The sequence below is a fragment of the Sphaeramia orbicularis genome, chromosome 15 (genome assembly GCF_902148855.1).
Source record: "Sphaeramia orbicularis chromosome 15, fSphaOr1.1, whole genome shotgun sequence".
Classification (NCBI taxonomy): domain Eukaryota; kingdom Metazoa; phylum Chordata; class Actinopteri; order Kurtiformes; family Apogonidae; genus Sphaeramia; species Sphaeramia orbicularis.
In genome coordinates, this window is record NC_043971.1 from 38,276,370 (window position 1) to 38,298,754 (window position 22,385).

Below are 22,385 nucleotides of genomic sequence, written 5' to 3' on the forward strand. Positions count from 1 at the left end.
TGGACTGAATTGGAACCTTCAGCGGGCCGGTACTGGCCCACGGGCCGCATGTTTGACACCCCTGAGTTAGTGGAAAATGGTGTTTTCTAATTAAGCACATGTGGTTGTTTTGCCTAAATGACCTCATCCAGTTTGGTCTTCAGAATCACCGGTGTTGGATTGAACATCGTACACTCCTGCTTTACTGACAGTGGTTGCTCAGTCTTTGGTGCAGACGAGTGAGTTGTTCACACTTGACTGTGACTCACTGGACTCAACCCCAGAGGTAAAAGAACTCTGCCCCCGGTAAAGAACTCAAAAAAATAATTAGCAAAATTAACCCGGCGGCACAGCCCTGTGGTGTGCTGCACAGATCTGGAATGGTATTTTATTGTTTAATAATGACTCAATTAGAAGTTGAACTCCTTAAAGGTCAGTTTTATGCAAAAAAAAAAAAAAGATTTACATATACTCTGTTCACTAAGGTGAGTTTATGATTTAAAAATCTGTGGAAAACAAACTTTCTTTTAACAAACTTTTAATTGCTACTTGTGGCTTTTGTTTAATGACTAAGATGACCACATAATGAGAAAAGGTAAAGGTTTGGTAGTAAATAGTATAATTTGTGAGACGTGTAGTTATTTATGTGGTTATTTTTAATTCAGTGCAGTTCAATTTGTGGCAGTTCTTAAATTAATTTCTCTTTATATTTAACCTTTCTTAGGTGATTTATCACCATTTATTATAATATTATCCTCTGTATTTTGCAATTTTAGTGAAAATCAGGTATTTATCTATACTTAATTCACTGATCATGTAGATCAGGGGTGTCAAACACATTTTAGTTAAGGGTTACATTCAGTTAAATTTGATCTGCAGTGGGCCGGACCAGAAAAATAATAACATAATAACCTATAAATAATGACAACTCCAAATTTTTGGCTTTGTTTTAGTGTAAAAAAAAAAAAAAACATTAAGTTTTGAAAATACATACTTTTATAAACTATCCATAAAAAAAAAAAAAAAACGCTGAAAAAACTGAAATTTAAATTAAAAAACGTAAGAAAATTTAGTGCAATTTTAACAATATTATTCCTCAACTTATTATTTTGTCCATGTGCATTATGGATCAGATCCACGAAGACACTAGACACTGCAGAACAGGCAGAAAATAGTTCAAATTGTGCTTAATTTTCTTTAGACATTTCAGGTTGTTTATATTTGTTCAGGTTATTCACATTTTATTGTTACAGGATAGTTTGTAAATGTAAACATTTTCATAATTTAATGTTATTTTTTGCACTAAAACAAAGAAAAAAAAATTAAGTTGTTAATTTTACTTTTTTTTTTGGGCTTAATTCAAGAATTTTTTACTTAACTGAAGATTTTTTTTAACTTAATTGAAGACTTTTTTTGCTTAATTGAAGATTTTTTTTTTTTTTTGCTTAATTGAAGTTTTTTTGTGTGCTTAATTCAAGATTTTTTTTAACCTAACAAGATTTTTTTTTTTGGCTTAATTCAAGGTTGTTTTTTTTACTTAATTGAAGATGTTTTTTTTACTTAATTGAAGAATTTTTTGGCTTAATTCAAGTTTTTTTTTACTTAATTGAAGAATTTTTTTGACTTAATTGAAGATTTTTTTTACTTAATTGAAGATTTTTTTTTTTTGGCTTAATTCAAGATTTTTTGCTAAATTTGAGATTTTTTTTTTTTTTTGGCTTAATTGAAGATTTTTTTACTTAATTAAAGTTTTTTTTTTTTTTTTTGGCTTAATTGCAGATTTTTTTTTACTTAACTGAAGATTTTTTTAATTAATTTTTTTTTTTTTTTTTTGGCTTAATTCAACATTTTTTTTTACTTAATTCAATTCAAGACTGTGGAATTTTTGCACCTGGCAAAAACATCCCAGGGGCCGAACTGGACCCTTTGGTGGGCTGCATTTGGCCCCCGGGCCGCATGTTTGACACCCCTGACGTAGCCTGTCATAAAAGCTCAAATTAAAGTTGAGATTTATAAGATCAGAAACAGAGAAAACTGAAGAAAAAGTGACTTTTTCAGTCAAATCTATCAATAACTGAACATAAAGCAAGTGTCTCCATCCACTATCATTGATCCAACTCTGTGGGTTTTACTGGTGAATCAATGTTGTAGAAGATGACGGTGTTTCCATGTTCACTATAGAGCCTCTGAACGTCCAAATGGGTCATATCTGATAACCATGAAAAGATGACAAACTCCATTTTATACAAATTATTTACATGTATTGATAGGATTATGGTTTCAGAAGTTATTAAATGCTTCATATCAGTAGATGCTTTTGGTTGCGTTGGATGTTTGGGTCTTTATCGGTTAAATATTGCTGAAAATTTTAAAAAAAAATGAGCAAGTGCAATATCCACACTGCAGGAACTACAACTTAAAACTGCAAAAAACACTATTTCCACTAGAATTATGACTCAAGTCGCAATGTAACAAAATCATCTTAACAGGATTTTTTTTCTGAGTTATCCTTCAACATTTGGTGGTTTTCTGCATACTGTATATTCACTCACATGAAGGAATAGCCCTTTAAATACATTTTAATAATAAAATACAACGCATCATTATATTAGTGTAAATACAATATACATTCTGTTCCTAATGAAATCAAACCGTGGGCGTGTCTATGGAAACAGGTGTTCAGAGCAGTGTGTTAGAGCGTCTGAGTCTGTGTGCTGTTTACATGGGTGTCAGTAGAGCTTAGTGGGTTCAGTCAGAGACGTGGGTCGATTATGGAATTACAGGATCATCATGGCACTCCATTGTTCCTATAGCCGGGGATCACTGACTATTACTGCTTTAGTCAGACAAATTTGTGACGCGCTCAGACAGCCTCGACTTGATTGACTCAGATCAGGGAGGGTTCAAAACTGGTCATCTGTTTCCTACAACCATATTCAAAACAGTGCTGTTAGCCCAGTGGTTCCCAACCTTTTTTGGCTCATGACCCCATTTTAACGTCACATTTTGAATGTCTGGTGACCCCAGACATTCAAAATGGAGACTTTTTTTTTTTTTTTTTTGCTAAATTTAACCCTTTCATGCATAGTGGTCACTAAAGTGGACAGTTATTCTCCAGCTGTTCTCTTGTATATTCATGGGTTTTGTTGTTTTAGTTCCATATCAACCAACACAGTGGACACTTATGCATCATCTCATAAACTGCAATTCATACCATTATTGTAACTTTGCTGTTCTTGATTGGTTCTTGAGTGGAAATCAATTGTTAATATTTATTTTTTGCATATTATCTCCATGAAGTGAGTAATAACTAGTATTAGAATATGTTCAAATGTGAGAAAATATCAGAATAGCTGCATTAAACATGGTTTCATTTCACTGTTTTCATATCACTTGATGATATTGGGTTTTAAATACATGTTTCTTTGCTTCAAGAATAAAATTCCTGGTGTAGCTGAGTGGGCATTTTTGTAACTCCATGAAAAACAGGTTGATTAAAAAAAAAAAAAAAAATTCACTTCACTTTTTTTTTCATGCCTAAAGAGGAATAAAAACACTCAGGAAAAAAAATCTTGATTAAGGTTCTCATAATTCATGCATGAAAGGGTTAATTCGTTTATAGTCATATAATTGTTTGCGATACTGTGTTACAAATAAACATTAATTTTAGATGATATTTAGTCTATGTAATGTATATTATTATGGACGGAGGCAGAAAAGCCAGGTGTAGATTACTGCACAAAGTAAGAATTTTATTTTCCTTGGTCAGGATATGTACAGTCAGTCCAGCTTATGTTTACAAGGCTGACAATTAATACTGAACAAACAAGAACTCAAACTGTGAATTATGAAAGAGCTGCAGCATCTGAAACTGACCACAATGAACATTTGAAAGATAGACAGTACCACAGAGCTTCAGTTTCAGCTTCACAGTTTGTCATGTCTGTTATGTATTGTGATTGTCTCTCTCAACTCACCATATATTTTTTATTAGTAAGTTTTTTTTTTGTTGTTGTTATTTTTTTTTTATCAATTACTAGAAATTTCAGGAGACCCCATTTGAACTCCTGACCCCAAGGTTGAAAAACACTGCGTTAGCTTAATCAATCCTCGACATCATTAAATAAAATTACAGAAGCTGAAGACATTAGCTATTAAAACTTTGACCCTTTAACCCCTGATGTGTCTGTGGTGAACGTTCTGAATGTACGATTTATTTTAAATACTCAGAAAAATTCAACCATTTGCTCAATAGGAAAAATTTCAAAATACACTGACAGAATAGATGGTGTTCTTTCCATAGATATCTGAGCATGCTCAGTTCACTCCCTGCCACCTGTGGAATGGGAGGCAAAACATAGAGCAGTAAGTGAGACCGACTTGCTATATAAATAGACGTTTTGGGCTTTTTTTTTTTTTTAACACCCTTTTCCAAAAGTGAAACTTAACATGCTTTGAACGTCCGACGCGGCTTCTGTGCCTCTGTTATATTCTCTGTTATGTTTACCCCTCTTATCAGTGCCCCAGACTCAGAATAAAGTGTTTATATAGAGGAAACCCTGCACTAGGGATGCAACAATTACCGGTATAACGATAAACCGCGGCAAAATTTCCTACGGTTAGTATTACCGTTTATCCGTGCTTGATTATCGCACTTTCAACTCAAACTTGATATGGAAAATGGTCAAACAATGGCCATAAGTAGGGATGGGAATCGTTAAATTCTTAATTGTCCATTATCGATATTGCTTATCGATCCGATTCCTTATCGATTCTCTTATCGATTCTCATTGAGTGAGGGAATAAAAGAGTACAAATGGGTGTGTTTGCATTAACTGTCTTTTATATTTCCATCTGCACAAAAAATAAGAACAGATGATGCCGGCCCAGTTCGGGGGGGGGGGGGGGGGGGGGGGGTGCAGTGAAAGTGAAACTAAAGACGCTTTACTAATTCCTCTGTTGCCGCATTTCTACAACATGGAACCGGTTCGGCTCGGCTCGGCTTGTCTCCCGTTGTTGTGCACCTTATTTCCTTTCCCTTCTTACCTTCGGAAACTTGTATTAGAGGAGTTACCACGTTTGTTGCCCACACCGGCGTTCACTCTGCCGCTACATTCACAAACGCCGCCAAGTAGAGTATCAAATACGTGACATTCCTGTAAATGAATCCCATGCTGTGGACAAATGTTTGAGGATATTGGAGGGATTCCACCCTTTTGAAGACATGGAAGCTTTGCAAGTGTTCCAAGTAAGTGGACCTGGTGTCGTCTTTTTAGACCGTTTCTGCCTCAACGCCATGTCGGCTACGTTCTGACCAAAACAATGCAGTGTACGTGCGACGTCATCGCGCATGCACAACGAAGGCGGAATCGATAAGCAGAATCGTTAAGCAGGCAGGCAAACGATTCCAAGGAATCAAGCTACCGGGAACCGGTTCTCAAAAAAGAACCGGTTCATGATTCCCATCTCTAGCCATAAGGTGCCATCTTTAGTGCACATTTGTATGTGTGATGTTTACATGTTAATATTTGAATGTTTCTGCCAACAGAAAGTACATTTTGCCTATTATTTTATTTGTTTTTTTTTGTTTGTGTGTTTTTTCAAAATACAACATGGTTAAATTATTTCAGTGCGTGTAATTTTTTTTCTTTTTAACATTTTGAGCACATTTCAACAATACTGTGATAATAATGATAACAGTGATAATTTTGGTTACAATAACCGTGATATGAAATTTTCTTACCGTTACATCCCTACCCTGCACATGGGTTCTGCTTGTGTCCACCCTGCTTCCCAAGTGTTTGCGTTCTTCACATAGGCAACATGTATTCATTCGGTAGACCTCCATATTGTATCGAAGGCCCCGAACTGAAACGGTTCAATACTAACAAGTGCACCGTTACACCCCTAGTATGAACACAATATACAGTCACAGAAAAAATTATTAGACCATCAAAAGTCATCAAAAACAATAGTTATGCAATCAAGTAATAACTCCTGTGTGTATCATGTGACTATAAGAAAACATGGAATACCTAAAAGCACTGTTTTTGTCAGTACAATGCCATAAGATCACTGAAGTGATTTTGGTTATGATCAAGAAAATATGGAAAATGGAAAGATATCAGCTCTTAACCCTTGGGGGTCTGAGTCTATTTTGGCCATTTTTGAGTACTTTCGATTTTGAGTACTTTTCGATTTTTCCTTTATATACTATATAAAGAAATATTTACTATAGCCATGTTTGGTATCTTTTTTTTTTTTTTCAGCACGTCATCTATCTCATATGCCTATTATTTTTTTCACTTTAACCTACTATATTAACACAAAAGGCCAAAAAACACACAAGATATTATCAAGAAAACATGCAAAATGTCTAGATATCAGCTCTGAAATTAAACTCTTATGAGCTATTTTTGTTGTTATCATTATATTTATCTAAATAAATGTACCTTTAGTTGTAGCAGGCATTAAAATGAACAAGAAATTGAAGAAAACAAGAGGTGGGGTGGTCTAATCATTTTTTCCACAACTGCATTATGTATGGAATGAATTTGTCTTTATTTTTTTAATAAACAGTACATTGCTGCCATTGAAAAATACCAAGATGCATTTTTAGCAGCTCTAGTGGTTATATTTAAAATGCAATTTTGGCTTTATTTGTTTGATAAATATGATGAAAAACTGCTTTAACTTCTTTTATGTGGTTATTTAGGCTAAGATCAGGGGTAATTTAATACTTGGGGAGTCTTATTACATTTGCATCATGAATTAAAGTGCAACTCCGCCGCGTTGTAACCGCCAAAATATGTAACTATTTATTAGAAAATGCAGGGAACGGTTCATGCTGGATATTACAGATTATTGCAAAATGTCACCATCGCTGCATAATGAAGTGTCACATTTTCTGGAGTTAAATAAAATTAAATAATGCCTTGTTACAGTCTGTTGCTCTTCAGATTGTTTAGTGGCTCTTTGGTTGTATCTTCTAGGTTTTTGGCTCAGTTGAGTTAGTTTCACTGCAAGACTGGGAAACACAGGAGTGTCTGAGTGATCAAAAACAAGCTGTGAGCTCTAATCATTTCTGCTTCAGTCCTTCTCCTGTCACCTTGCCCTTTAATTTCCTGTGAAAGAGCAGTGTAGGCCGAGTGATCTCAAGCGTTCTGTTTCTGTCCTCCGCATCCCCCTCAGTCTTACCCTGCTATTCGCTGATTAACCCTCGGCCCTGCAGCCTTCACCGCTCACCCCTCCATTCCACGCTCCCGCTCTACGATTCTTCGGTAATGATCAGCGATTCTCCTCCCAGCTTTTTTTTTTTTTTTCCTCCTTTTTTCTGCGTTATCATCCCACTGTCTCATTCATGCTTGTCGCTGTTCCAGTCACCCATTTATTCTTCGCGTCTCCGTCCACTTTACTTCGGTTTCACACTCACACCTACGCTGCCGAGAGACAGACGTGTGCGCAGACATGACTATTCTCTGAGTGAAAGTAATCCAAGTGATTTATGAAGCAAAAAAAAAAAAAGAGAACAAGCCGTTTCAGCTTCGAAAATGTCAGAATTTTCTCTGTTTTATGTCAGTAGCAACGCAGTATCTATGAATTTTGTGCTAACTGTTTTATAAACCAAGCCATCTAAAAATGTCACCATCAGCTCAGAAAATTTCTTTGGTGCACTTTTCCCATTATTTTCTAACATTTTTCTAGTCAAACAATACTGTAGAAACTTAGCATCTTAAATGTCACAGTGATCAACCATTTGCATGCATCACATTGACTCATTCTTATATAGACACCGACTGAATCACATGATGTTTTCAACACATCGTAGCATCAGAAGTCAGTCACGTAGACCACTGGGGACAATTGCATTTGAAAGTGCGGACTTGAAACACTCTCCTACTTTTGATTTGATGTTGATAGAGCAAATACAACTGGAGATATGATGTTTTGAAACCGGAGCAAACATGAATAAAAGTTTGAAAATGAGGTGGGCAGGCGTTATATTCCTGACCATATCTTCGTCATTTTTTGTCCTTTTTCAAAACGGAAAAAACTGTCCAGATCTGCAGATCCTAATCCACAGACTGCATTAGCATTGCAGGTGAGGGTGAGAATGACCCCCACCTGAACCAGATGTAGATATCGGGAGGACCAGGAGGGTGAGAACATAGACTATTGGTGAGAAAACCAGTGAAAACGTTTATGTAAAGATATGCTTTCATGTCAAATATTTGAGTATAAGTTTAATTTCTTGCAATTTTGATTTTATATACCTAATATTTCAAAACAATATTCACTTTTAAAGTCTTTGAAAATCATCTTTGTGTTATTTATGCTACAAATTGTATACATTTTTCAATTTGGATGATGTATTTTTTTTATGGTTTTTGGCCTTTTATGTTGATATAGTTGGTTAAAGTGACAAAATAATTAGCCGATGAGATAGATGAGGTTGTGCTGAAAAAAAAGATACCAAACATGGGTATAGTAAACATTTCTTTACATAGTATATAAAGGCAAAATCAAAAGTGATCAAAAACGGCCAAAATGGGCTCAGACCCCTAAGGGTCTATAATATATAATACAAATGCTAATAATAATAATAATGATAATAATAATAATAATAATAATAATAATAATAATAATAATAATAATAATAATTTGATTATACATCAAGAAATAAAAATGAAATTTGAGAGAAATACAATAAAATAAAAATAAAAATAGCGCACAATAAAATATTTGATTATGCATAGAATTTTTGAAGTGCAAGAAATAAGATGAAATTTGAAATACAATAAAATAAAAAATAAAAACAGAAATACAATAAAATAAAATAAAAATAAAAACAGTGCACATTCCTGGTTCCTGAATTGTGACCCCATTTTTATCTCCTTTCAAAGGCTAATGACAATAAAAATGTTTTTAATTTGGTTTTAAATATATTCAGTGAACTGGCTTCTCTAATGTCCTTTGGAATTGTATTCCATAACTTTGGTGCATAGTTAGTAAAGGCTGCGTCCCCCATTTTCTTTGTAATATTTCTGGGAGTCGCTAGTAACTCTGCGTCTGATGACCTCAGTGTTCTAGTTTGTACATAATTGATCAGTGAGTTTGCAATGTAACTTGGTCCGGTTTCATTTAGAGCTTTATACGTGAGGAGTAGTATCTTAAAATCAATTCTGTAGGTTACCGGTAGCCAGTGCAGGGAAACCAACGCTGGAGTAATGCTAATAATAAAATACAAATGCTAAAAACATATGCTAATTAATAATCAAGTAGCCCACTATAGCGCTCATTTTGGGTTATTTCACAGCTGAAGTTGGTTCTACATGCACAGAGAAATGATAATAAAATAAAATTCACAGTCTCTCATAAGATAGACAAACTAATGTAGAGGTCAATCTTCCACCTACGGTTGAAGCCACATTCATCAAGTGAACTGTAGTGACTGGGGTTGGCAGTCTATTGAGAAATATAACAAATGAATGAATTAATCCCACAGTTTGCTGTAGTTAATCACCATTAATCACACCATCTTTGCTTTTGAAACTGAAGCTAGCAATATTTGGTATAAGAATGTAAAAAAAAGACAGTATTTAACCCTTTCATGCATAGTGGTCACTCCAGTAGACAACTATTCCACAGCTGTTCTCTTGTATATTCATGGATTTTGTTTTAGTTCCATATCAGCCAACACAGTGGACGCTTATGTATCATCCCATACACTGTAATTCATACCATTACTTGATAAACCTGATCTGCAGTAACAAGTTTGTGTAAATCAATTGCTTGGTATTGTTATTAGATTGTAATTAACAGGGTTTTTTTTTTTTTACATGAAAGTCGTTTTTTTTTTTTTTTTCATATTATCTCCATGAAGTGAGTAATGACTGGTATTAGCATATGTTAAAATGTGAGAAAACATCAGATTAGCTGCATTAAAAATGTTTTTATTTCATAGTTTTCACACAATGTATCTGTAAATACATGTTTCTTTGTGTCCAGCTGAGTTGACATTTTTGCAACTCCATGAAAAATAGATTTATAAGAAAATTTTCTTTAGGCATGTTTTTTTCACTCCTAAAGAGGAATAAAAACACTCAGGGAAAAAAAATCTTGATTAAGGTTCTCATAATTCGTGCATGAAAGGGTTAAATAGATTCAATACAAAGGAAGCTAATTTGAATTAAGACTGGATTATGTTTTTGCCTTTGTACACAGTTTTTCTCCTGTGAATGAGAAACAGTGAGCTCGACAAATATATTTCTTATCTGCACTATATAAGAACAAAATTTAGGTTGAGTACAGTTTAAATTTCAATACCATTGAGGCCATTAACGTTCATCTTAGAAGGCAGTAATGTCTTAAATGCACAAATCTAAATGTTAACTTTAAACAATCAACCTCATTTCCACTATAGTCCAGTAAACGTGAAAAAACAAACTCAATGCGAGCTGTTGTGGAGTGGCGGGGATGGTCATGTGACCAACATACGAGCGCTGCTTTGACATTAGGGTGGTCCTTATTTTTCAACTTTCAAATGTTCATTCTCTCACCCCACCAATTTGTTAGGATAAATTAAAAAAAAATTCTGGCAAAATTTTAGGAACATTAACCAATATTTAGAGCAGTGGTTCTTAACCTGGGTTCGATCGAACCCTAGGGGTTCGGTGAGTCAGTCCCAGGGGTTCGGCGGAGGTCAAGACACACACTCGACTCATTAGTCAGGTGTGTGTGTCGGGCTAGGTCCGTGTATGTAAACAAACGGCTTCGGAGACTCTTTCTCTGATTGACATCCAATGTACGCGGTGTATTGTTGTTGCTTATAGCACTACAACACAATCCAGAAGTGTTTATAATCTCTTCCACTCGTCTGACGATGAATTATTTGAGTATTTTCCACATCGATGTTATGACTTTTGCTACTTCCTGTTAACCACGGAGGCAGCCATGTGTAGCGTTTGTTTACATTTTTCGGTCATCGCACTGGTCAGTTACAATCGTGTGACGACCGACGCACTGTCGCGGATGGAGAAATCGTATTACGCTAAAGCCGTCAGTCACACCGATTTGCAGTAAATATTCATTATTATTGTAGCCTGATTGAAATTAGGTGATGGCTGTGTGTTAAAATGTTAAAAATGATAAATAGCATAAATACAATAAGTTCATTATTGGGATACACAAGGTTAAAAATTAAAACCATTTCAGTGTGGTAGCATTAAAAAAGGTCATGTCTTTGTGAAAAGGTATGTAATTTGTTGTGGGTTCATGCACTGTATTGGTTTGTTCTTTGAACACAGTGATGTTAATGCACGGTTCATTTTGTGCACCAGTAAAACATATACCTGTGTCTTGAATTTGAAAAAAATCATATTTTATTTTTTAATAAAGAAGGGTTCGGTGAATGTGCATATGAAACTGTTGGGGTTCAGTACCTCCAACAAGGTTAAGAACCACTGGTTTAGAGGTTGCTCAAGAAGTTTAAAATATAACACAGTTAACCGTATTCTGTATTTTTCACATGTTATATGCTGCATTGTGTGCCAGGCTTCTGGCATGCTGTTTAATGATTTATGGCTGAAATTGGTTCATTTAATCATGTAGATCTAGGCATTATGTATTCTGACTGTTGGTAACCACATGTGGTGGTTTTACCCAGTCAGCACATCACTAGATAAAGCTTAAAATGTCCATAGTACAGTCTACTCTCGTTATACCGCCAACTTCCGTTCACGGCCAAATTGGCGGTATAGCGAAAATGGCGTTACAACGGGTTGCGTCCATAATGTGCATGTCTTTACTATATGATGTCTATGCTGCCTCCGTTAACCCGTTCTAATTGCGTTTCTAAATAAATCTTGATTCTGTTATGTTGTAAGGGATCATTTAAAGTGGGGAAACATTTTAAGCATTATTATACCGTGTCGGGAAATGACACCCCATCATCTTGAGGCTTTGGCTTAATCCCACGTCCTCTTCCCGACATCCTGACCTACTGAGTGTTCTGCGATAAATGAACGGTGGCCGTTCCGTAGACCTACTCGTAGCTTGTCGTGATCAGCGTCTGGCGCGTTTGTTTCAGTGCATTGTTAAAATTTATGCGTACTCGATGGCAATCACGCTGGCGGTATAACGGTCGGGAAATCAGTGGTATAAGTGTTGTTTGTGCATGGAACTGGGCTGGCGGATGGCGATAGGCGGAAATGGCGGTAGCTAATGGAATAATACATTGGGGATTTTTGTACAATGGTTTTGGTCGGCAGTGAGGGAAAATGGCGGTATAACGGCGGGCGCTTTAACGAGAGTAGACTGTACTTGGATTTGCTGATCTCATCTCCTAATTTTGGGTTTCCCCCAAAAGGTGCTGTTGTGCACAATTTGTGTGGAATCACTGTTTAGTGTTTTAGTAGTGGTATGTCTTTGACAGTAAAAACATATCAATCTGAGTGAAGCACAGACAATACTCCGATGCAAGAAAGGCCACGCTGCTCAGTCCTCCAGAGTGACAGTAGTTGTTCATCAACATTATCATCATGCATCTTTCAGTTCAATATTCAGTCATGAATGCAGGACACTATTTTTGTTCATTTGTTTCTTGCTATTTTGTAACATACTTGTAATATACATGTGACAACACTTATGATCACTCAACTGAAGACAAGACGATAATTCTGACTTGAGTTCTACGATCTTTTGCGAATACATGCATGAACTTTTTTGGCTTGTTTGTTCCTTTTTATGGATATATTGTGTAGTTGTGCACATGTAGTTAATGTGTGGGTGTTAATAAAAGCAATGTTGCATTCCATTTTGTAATGTGGCGTGCGTTTGCAAGAAGGGTGAAATTTATGCAATATTTAACGATTTTGGAAATAGTCAAAGGCCTTGAGCTACCCCCAGATATTTTCAAAACAATCTGAAATTTTGCACCGTTTGTTTTTACTGGCATCCTAACAAATTTAGGGGGTGAGAGTCAAACATTTCCAAAAAAAAATTTTTGACCCATATAAGGACCACCCTATTTGACATATGCTGCTCTCAGCTGCTTATACAGTATGTCAGAGTGTGGCTGTGGAATCACGTAATTCACTCATAACGTGATTTTCATTCAGACCCTGCTGTGTAAACAGTCTGTATTTCACCACAGTAGAGAAAAAGAGCCTGGAAATGGTTGAGAGATACTAAAAGAGAGTGAGGAGGGAGAGTAAAAAGAAAGATTTTTGGACTGTTTCATGGTGTTTGTTGTTCAAAAATGCAAATAAGCACATCCACAGCTTAGCACACCCTACAGATAACGCTATCTGACACTGATCACAGGTCATCTGCCCCAGGAAGTAAAGCAAACTGTCTTCATAAAGCTGGTTTTGATTGATTTAAAAGAAAGAACTAAGTGTTGAACAAACTGCACAGGGAGGTAACTGCAGAAATAATCAGACTAATGTTACAGTCATATTCTTTGAACCATAACCACAAGGAACTCAACAGGAAAATCTGTCATATGTGCAACTCCGAGTCTGAGGTATTAAGGACGGTCGCAACCGTAAGTGGTCAACAATAACACTGGACATCAGCTTAAGTATTGTAATTAAGTAGAATTTTGAGGTACACTGTAAAAAATGACTGTTGAATTAACACCAAAAAGTTGTAAAATTGCAACATAAAAAAAACTGTAAGTGACAATACAATCCAAAGTTGTTTATTTGAAAAGATTTTTGTGTTAACGATTAAATCAAATATAGCTGTAGTTTTTACAGGAAGAGTATGTGAACAAAACCAGATTTGGATGTAGTAATGATGTATTTCTATTGTTTTTCGAAAATAAAACTAAACTGAAAAACAATGCGGTGCCATTTAAATTGCAAAGACCATAATGTTGAATGAAATAACTGCCTATTTCCTTTTTTTCCCTTTTTTTTTTAACCCTTTCATGCATACTGGTCACTCCAGTGGACAGTTCTTCTCCATCTGTTCTCTTGTATATTCATAGGTTTTGTTGTTTTAGTTCCATATCAGCCAACGCACTGGACACTTATGCATCATCCCATACACTGACATTCATACAATTATTGTAACTTTGCTGCTCATGATAAACCTGATCTGCAGTAACATGTTTCAGTGTAAATCAGTTGTTAATTGTTATTAGACTGTAATTAACAGTTTTCTGAAACAATTTTTTTTTTTTTTTGCATATCCTCCTGAAACCCAGCGATGCATTTTGTCCTCTGTATGGGACAAAACTTTGACAGTTTAACTTAAAAAATGCTGTGCAATACAAAGGACATTCCATTAAAAAAAATCAATCAAATAAAAATGATTTTAAAAATGTATCTGAAAGAACTGTTGCATTATGCAGTTTCCAATCAAGACAATTTTTTAATGTAAAAAAGCAAAAACTGTCAATTTCCTGGGTCTCAGGAGGATATTATCTCCATGAAATGAGTAATAACTAATATTAGAGTATGATAAAATGTGAGAAAACATTAGCGATGTAGCAATTAGTGGCATTAAAAATGTTTTTATTTCATAGTTTTCACACAGTATATCACTTTCTGATGATGAGTTTTAAATACATGTTTCTTTGCTTCAAAAATTAAACGCATGGTGTCCAGCTGAGTGGACATTTTTGTGAGTCCACGAGAAATAGGTTCATAAAAAAAAAAAAAAATCATTTGCATTGTTTTTTTCATGCCTAAAGAGGAATAAAAACACTCAAGAAAAAAATATTCACTAAGGTTCTCATAATTAATGCATGAAAGGGTTAAATAAAAAAGTTATATAAAAAAAGGAAGCATTTAACAATTTAACATTTTAAACTTATAAATTAATGGGTTGGTAGAGTTGGTAGAGCGGCTCGTCCAATAACAAAAGGGTTGGTGGTTCGAATCCTGGCTCTGACTGTCCATATGTCCAAGTGTCCATGGAAGACACTGAAGCCTGAATTGCTCCCAGTTGCACCTGGTGGTTTTGGAAAGTGCTTTGGACACCATGAAGGTGTAGAAAATGCGCTAAATAAGTACAGACCACTTAAATCTACATGTTTAAAATGTTAAATCTACATGTTTAAAATGTTAAATCTACATGTTACTCTGTAAATATGTTTACAGTTGGATGTGTTTTTTTACAGTATTGTTCTGGTAACCACAGCTGCCAGGTTTTTTTCCATAAAAACAACAGGATTTTTCTTTTTTACAGTGTATTTCTCTTATTTCAGTCCATTTTCTGCCATGCCAACTTCAACATTAAACTCATGAACATATTAAAGACAAGACCTGACAACGAAATACTGTCCATATTTGAACACAGCAGGTACCAAAATATCTACAAAAACCACTAATACTAACAATTTAAGGTATCGACCTACACACAGGTGACGTATTAAAGCTCAGTTTTAATCATCATCCACCTGGAGTGATACATCTGACATGGACAGATGTGATCACTACAAGCGGTTTCCTCTGTATTTGTTAATTACAACCCAAGTTTTTAGAGCTGCACTTTAATCGCTGAACCAGACTGATCGGATGTGTGATCTGTGCTGCTGGAAAAATATGATGAATATAAAAAGCTGTCGATCAGCATAAAGACTCAGGCAGGAAATGTCAGTTACTTTACAAAGAATGAAACCCTATATCTGTATGTCACACAGCTGAAAGTGTCTCCAATGTGCACTACAGTACTAGTTTTGACATACTGTATATACAATGGAGGTTAAAAATATACTGTTTAACCCTTTAAACCCTAAGTCTAAAATGGTCCACCTGGACTTTTTTTCTTTTTTGGCTATAAAAAGGTTAGAAAATATGCTGTGAGTGATTTTTCCAGAGTCCTTTTTTCTCCAGATCTGTCAAAATCTAGCTGTCATTTACAATTTACTGCATGTTATAATACTGCTAAAACGGCTTCTTCTTTAGGTTCTTGTACAGGCGTGAGTGAAATTACTGTAATGACCCAATAAAGCCTTTAAAGTGCAACATCTCAGGTTTCAGAAACTGTTGGAATTTCTTCAATCACACAAAGTGAAAGAGTTAAAGCCATTTACACTGCATATGCACAGGGTGTGTCAATAGTCACTTTTCCACTGACCCTCATGTGTACCTAGAGGAAAAATGACAATTTCACCAAAAGTCTCAAGTTTTTACGCTGGCAAGAGGTGGTTTTTCAGGCATAGCGCAAATAGCATATCACGCAAAACTGCAATGGAAAGACCTTTTTTCACAACTAGAGTCAGGTGAACTAAAAAAGCGGATGTTGACATACATTACAAGAAGTGAAGAAGAAGAAGAAACATGTCGCGGTATGTGTGGACACACCAGGAAACTCCATCATTTTTTTATTTAGTGCGGGATAGAGGGGTAATATATAATAATAAGGAATATATCTGTAAATCAACATCATATTTACGTTCATTGCCATGTTTACGGAATGACTTCTCATGTCATCTCGCGATTATAAATAAACAAATCATCACATTTGTGATTTAATGTAAAAACCGACATTACGCACTTCCATTTTTTTTGACATTTAGTAAATATCGGTCAAGTTTTACACAGATGTCCAATGGAAAAGGTATATGAAAACTGCAATGGAAAGACCTTTTTTCGCAACTAGAGTCAGGTGAATTAAAAAAACAAATGTTGGCGTACGTTACAAGAAGTGAAGAAGAAGAAACGTGTCAGTATGTGTGGACACACCAGGAAACTCCATTTTTTTATTTACTGCAGGATAGAGGGGTAATATATAATAATAATGAATATATCTGTAAATCAACACCATATTTATGTTCGTCGCCATGTTTATGGAATGACTTCTCGTGTCATCTTGCGATAATAAATAAACAAATCATTGCATTTGAGATTTAATGTAAAAACCGACATTACGCACTTCCGTTTTTTTTTTTGACATTTAGTAAATATCAGTCAAGTTTTGCACAGATGTCCAATGGAAAAGGTATATGAAAACTGCAATGGAAAGACCTTTTTTCACAACTAGTCAGGTGAATTAAAAAAACGAATGTTGGTGTATGTTACTAGAAGTGAAGAAGAAGAAACATGTCGCGGTATGTGTGGACAAACCAGGAAACTCAATCATTTTTTAATTTAGTACAAGATAGAGAGGTAATATGTAATAAAAATGAATATATCTGTAAATCAACACCATATTTACGTTCGTCGCCATGTCTATGGAATGACTTCTCGTGTCATCTCGCGATAATAAATAAACAAATCATCGCATTTGTGATTTAATGGAAAAACCGACATCACACTTCTGTTTTTTCGACATTTAGTAAATATCTGTCAAGTTTCGCACTGATGTCCAATGGAAAAGGTATATCAAAACTGCAATGGAAAGACCTTTTTTCACAACTAGAGTCAGGTGAATTAAAAAAATGGATGTTGATGGATGTTACAAGAAGTGAAGAAGAAGAAGAAACATGTCACGGTATGTATGGACACACCAGGAAACTCAATCATTTTTTTATTTAGTACAAGATAGAGAAGTAATATATAATAATAATGAATATATCTTTAAATCAACACCATATTTACGTTCGTCGCCATGTTTATGAAATGACTTTTTGTGTCATCTCACGATAATAAATAAACAAATCATCGCATTTGTGATTTAATGGACATCACACTTCTGTTTTTTCAACATTTAGTAAATATCGGTCAAGTTTTGCACAGATATCCAATGGAAAAGCGACTAATGATGACATGTCAGGTTTTAAAGAGTTCATTTGTAGATAGCAACTGGAAAATTAGACAGGGTTGTTGAGAAAGAACTAAACTAGTCATGTAGTGGTTGGAGAGTGTGGGCTGGATATTGTGTATGTGAACTTCAACACCCACTCTTATCATCAAACCGTACGTTTTCAGGGAAATCCACCTATTGTGAGAAGAAAATGACAGACAGAAGGAAACGGTTGCTCTCTGTTTAAAAGGGTCAAACGTATCAAGTGTTGTATTTTGAAGATGTGGAGGCAGAGCATGTCTGTTTGATTGGACGTGGTTCTCATCACCTGAAGTGTGATAAAGGAGATTTAAGCTCCTACATGTCTACGCCGCATTCTGTGCTTCTCAAATACCCACGACACACACTCTCTCCGCTGTGGGACCACAAAGCACCCGAGTAGAGTCGAAGAAGGGAATAATATCGCCATCTAGAGGCCTGATCCAGCATCGCTTCCTCACACAGATGTGAAGAAGGGGAAAAAAAAACAAAAAAAAACAGAACATGCCTGTCATCCTGTCCTGCACAGAACTACTCACTGTTGTCAACAAGTGGATTCGAACAACCACGAGAGGAAGCTTTCCACAAAAAAAAAACAAAAAAAAAACCACAGTGAAATACAGCAGCAAACAACGACAGAACCCTCCTTTTGAAGCATCTGGAGCATTTATCCACTGCGTGACGAGACTCAGAACTATAGCTCCCCATGCAAGGTCACTTCCAGCCAGCATGCGAGATCGGCCAGGACGAGAAACAAGGGGAGAAACAGAGAGAGAGAGAGAGAGAGGTCGAGGGAAGAGAGGATAAATATCTGACACATACAGAACTTTCGGAAAGAGAGAGAGTGAGCATGCACGGTTTGAACATATCTGAACAGACACGGTGATGAAACAGTGACCACGTGACGATGGCGCCAAAAAACCACCTTTAGTCTTACCTAAGATGGGAGCCAGGCGGAAAATGTCAGATAGACGGCTGTTCACGGGTTCGTAGGGCGAGTCTTCCAAGAAGTCATTACCTGGTAGCAAAAAAAAAAAAAAAACATATTAGACAGGTGCGTAAATCCATGGATAGATTTGTTTATGATATTTTGCCCCTCACATTGGCCTGCATGTGACATTGGTTATTTGGGTCAGTCAATATCCACGCTGGCACAAAGCCACACGCTTGATTAGGCAGGTTGGTCAGCTGTGTTGCGCAACTAGCAGTCGACTCGCTGGTGATGGGCTGGATGCAGTTTGGGGACTAAAAGGCCCTCCCCTGCTGTGAGCAACACTTTAAGATGGCACTGCCAGCGCTAAGGGGCTTCACGGTCCATTACCTTCAAAGAAAGTGATTTAGGAGGTCAAAAAGTAGCCCGCCTTTACAGGACCGTGGCTATAAACAGGGTCATGGGCCAAATCTGACTGAAAGTGGAATGACCGTTGATGATTGCATTTGTTTATTTTATTTTATTTATTTATTTAACCGGGTAAGTTAGTTTTCAATAACAACCCGGACATATAGGCTATGTTCAGACTGCAGGCAAATTTGGCCCAAATCTGATGTTTTTACCCTTATTTGACCTGTTTTCGATCTGTTAGACAGTCTGAACAGCACAAATCTAACCCAGGCTACTTTCATATGTGGTCCTAAATCCGATACATATCTGATATTTTGCAATGTGACTTGAGTCTGAATGGCCAGGTCGCATTTATCAGACCTTTATGTCATTGAAATGCAACAAACATCAAAATTTATTTATTTATTTAACTGGGTAAGTTAGTTTTCAATAACAACCCGGACATATAGGCTACGTTCACACTGCAGGCAAATCTGGCCCAAATCTAAATTTTTTTGCCCTTATTTGACCTGTATCCGATCTGTTAGACAGTCTGAGCAGTACAAATCTGACCCAGGCCTCTTTCATATGTAGTCCTAAATCAGATACGTATCTGATATTTTGCAATGTGACTTCAGTCTGAATGGCCAGGTCGCATTTATCCGACCTTTATGTCACTGAAATGCAACAAACATCAAAATTTATTTATTTATTTATTTATTTATTTAACCGGGTAACTTAGTTTTCAATAACAACCCGGACATATAGGCTATGTTCACACTGCAGGCAAATCTGGCCCAAATCTGATGTTTTTGCCCATATTTGACCTGTATCCGATCTGTTAAAGACAGTCTGAGCAGTACAAATCTAACCCAGGCTACTTTCATATGTGGTCCTAAATCAGATACGTATCTGATATTTTGCAATGTGACTTCAGTCTGAATGGCCAGGTCGCATTTATCAGACCTTTATGTCATTGAAATGCAACAAACATCATTATTTATTTATTTATTCATTTAACTGGGTAAGTTAGTTTTCAATAACAACCTGGCCATTATAGGCTACGTTCACACTGCAGGCAAATCTGGCCCACATCAGATTTTTTTGCCCATATTTGACCTGTATCCGATCTGTTAGACAGTCTGAGCAGTACAAATCTGACCCAGGCTACTTTCATATGTGGTCCTAAATCCGATACATATCTGATATTTTGCAATGTGACTTCAGTCTGAGCAACCAGGTCGCATTTATCCGACCTTTGTGTCATTGAAATGCAACAAACGTCACAATTCTGCATCCCAGGAAAAGGAGCAGCGGGATAATTATATTTACTTCTGTAAACACACTGTGCCTGCGTGGTCACATATTATGTCAGGACCGCTTTGGTGCATGTGGGTCACTTCAGGGTCACATTCAGTTCATACTCAAAACTGATAGAAGTAGCATTTAATGTATAATATGAAGTGACATGCGCAACAGAGGTCTTGACATAATACGTGACCACGCAGGCTCACACTGTGTTTACGGAAGTGAATATGGTTTTCCTGCTGCTTCTTCTCCTGGAACGCAGAATTGTAACATTTGTTGCATTTCAATGACGTAAAGGTCGGATAAATGCTGACTGAAGTCACATTGCAAAATGTTGGATACATATCAGATTTAGGACCACAAATGAAAGTGGCCTGGGTTGGATTTGTGCTGTTCAGACTTTCTTTAACAGATCAGAGACAGGTCACATATGGGCAAAAAAATCAGATTTGGGCCACATTTGCCTGTAGTCTGAACGTAGCCTTAGAGACGAACAACCAATTCACTCCTGTGGGTAATTTAGGTGGATCAATTAACCTACTAGTGTCTTTGGATGGTGGGAGGAAGCTGGAGTACCTACGAAAACACGGGGAGAACATGCAAACTCCACACAGAAAGGTTCCTGGTGTTGGAATCATACTCAGGACTAGAGCTGCAACCGATTAATCGACTCGAATTGATTGAAGGGAGATATTCTATTGCAGTTTTCCTGAATTGAAGCTTCTTTGTGCGTCACAATAAGCGTCCGTGTGAAACACAACAGTGGAACCGATGTGTAACAGCAGAGAAATGAAGGAAACAAAGCTTCGATTCAGAAGAATTGTGGCTGAATGATTTTTTTGGATCACTTTGAGTCGATTAATCGGTTGCAGTTCTACTCAGGACCTTCTTGCTGTGTCGTCATTGGCTTATAGTAGATATAAAGCTGAGTTTTTGTGTTTGTTTTATCATAAATATGGAGCTAGGGGAGGTAAGGGGGAGGCTGATAGTGAGTCCCCCCCTTCCCTTAAATAAATAAAGAAGTGGGAGGTGGTCAGACAATGAATCATCACCCTAACAAAGAGCAGATGAGAAAGGAGCTATAGGAAATGGACTTTTTACAGTGGCTACAGGGTATTGATTGTCCACCTGAAACTTTCTGAGGTAATTCCCCAAGATATGAAAGTCTACTCCATTCACAAAAACAACACATCAAGAATCAGGTTTTGACATGAAGAAGCAGCAATTATACTATTCTAATCCCCAACCATGTGCATCAATATGGGTTAGGAGTGGTTATGCCAAGACAAAAAAAAAAAAAAAAAAAAAGTTCCACTGAAAGGCATTAAAGTACCTTGCAATGTCTGATAGATTCCCCAGTAAATACGCAGGCAGTTCTTCTCTTTCTTCATCCCTCTTTTACACCTGCAGTTGTAGAGGGGACTCTGTTTGAGCGCGTCTATGGCGCTCCGGCACTCGTCCTTGGCCTCCAGACTGGCCACCACGCTGAAGTTGCTCTCCTTGCCCCCGGACACGCACTGCCTCATGGTGCGGTACTTGGTGCTGCACGCCTGCTCCTTCAGACACTGCTCACTGGCCCTCACACAGTCCAACCGAGTGGCCCCGGCACGCAGGTTCTCCTCGGCGAAGGACAACACATCTGGACACAGAAATGATGACAGTATAAACACAACAGAATGATACTTTGGATCATTTTACTGCGCTTTTTTCTTATAATCTCATCTATTCTGCATAAAGCCAGGGGATGAAACTTTCACCCTGATAAGTTTATGATCCAAGCAAGTATGAGAAAACAGTAGAGTTTTGCTTTACGCATCCATAAACAGTAGAATTTTGCATTACGCATCCACAAACAGTAGAATTTTTTGCATTACGCATCCAGAAACAGTAGAATTTTGCTTTACGCATCCAGTTCTGTTTCATGACGCAGCCCCAGATCTTAATAGACTTTTTTTTTTCTCCTTTTGGAGTTTATACAAACCAATGCCTCTGTCATACCGCGCTTATATTATTGTCGTTAAATTATAGGAGCGCTAAAGTT

General features: G+C 36.6%; 1 protein-coding gene across 2 annotated transcripts in view; it reads right to left on the bottom strand.

The window, feature by feature from the left end:
• The window catches only part of gfra1a (gdnf family receptor alpha 1a), a 334,792-nt gene that overhangs the window by 311,864 nt on the left and 543 nt on the right, over positions 1-22,385 (bottom strand). For both annotated transcript variants that reach the window (XM_030156164.1, XM_030156163.1), the window contains exons 2-3: positions 21,678-21,983; positions 18,653-18,733 (exon numbers count right to left, since the gene is read on the bottom strand). In XM_030156164.1, the coding sequence (XP_030012024.1) occupies positions 18,653-18,733; positions 21,678-21,983 (387 nt within the window). The remainder of the gene's footprint in view (positions 1-18,652; positions 18,734-21,677; positions 21,984-22,385) is intronic.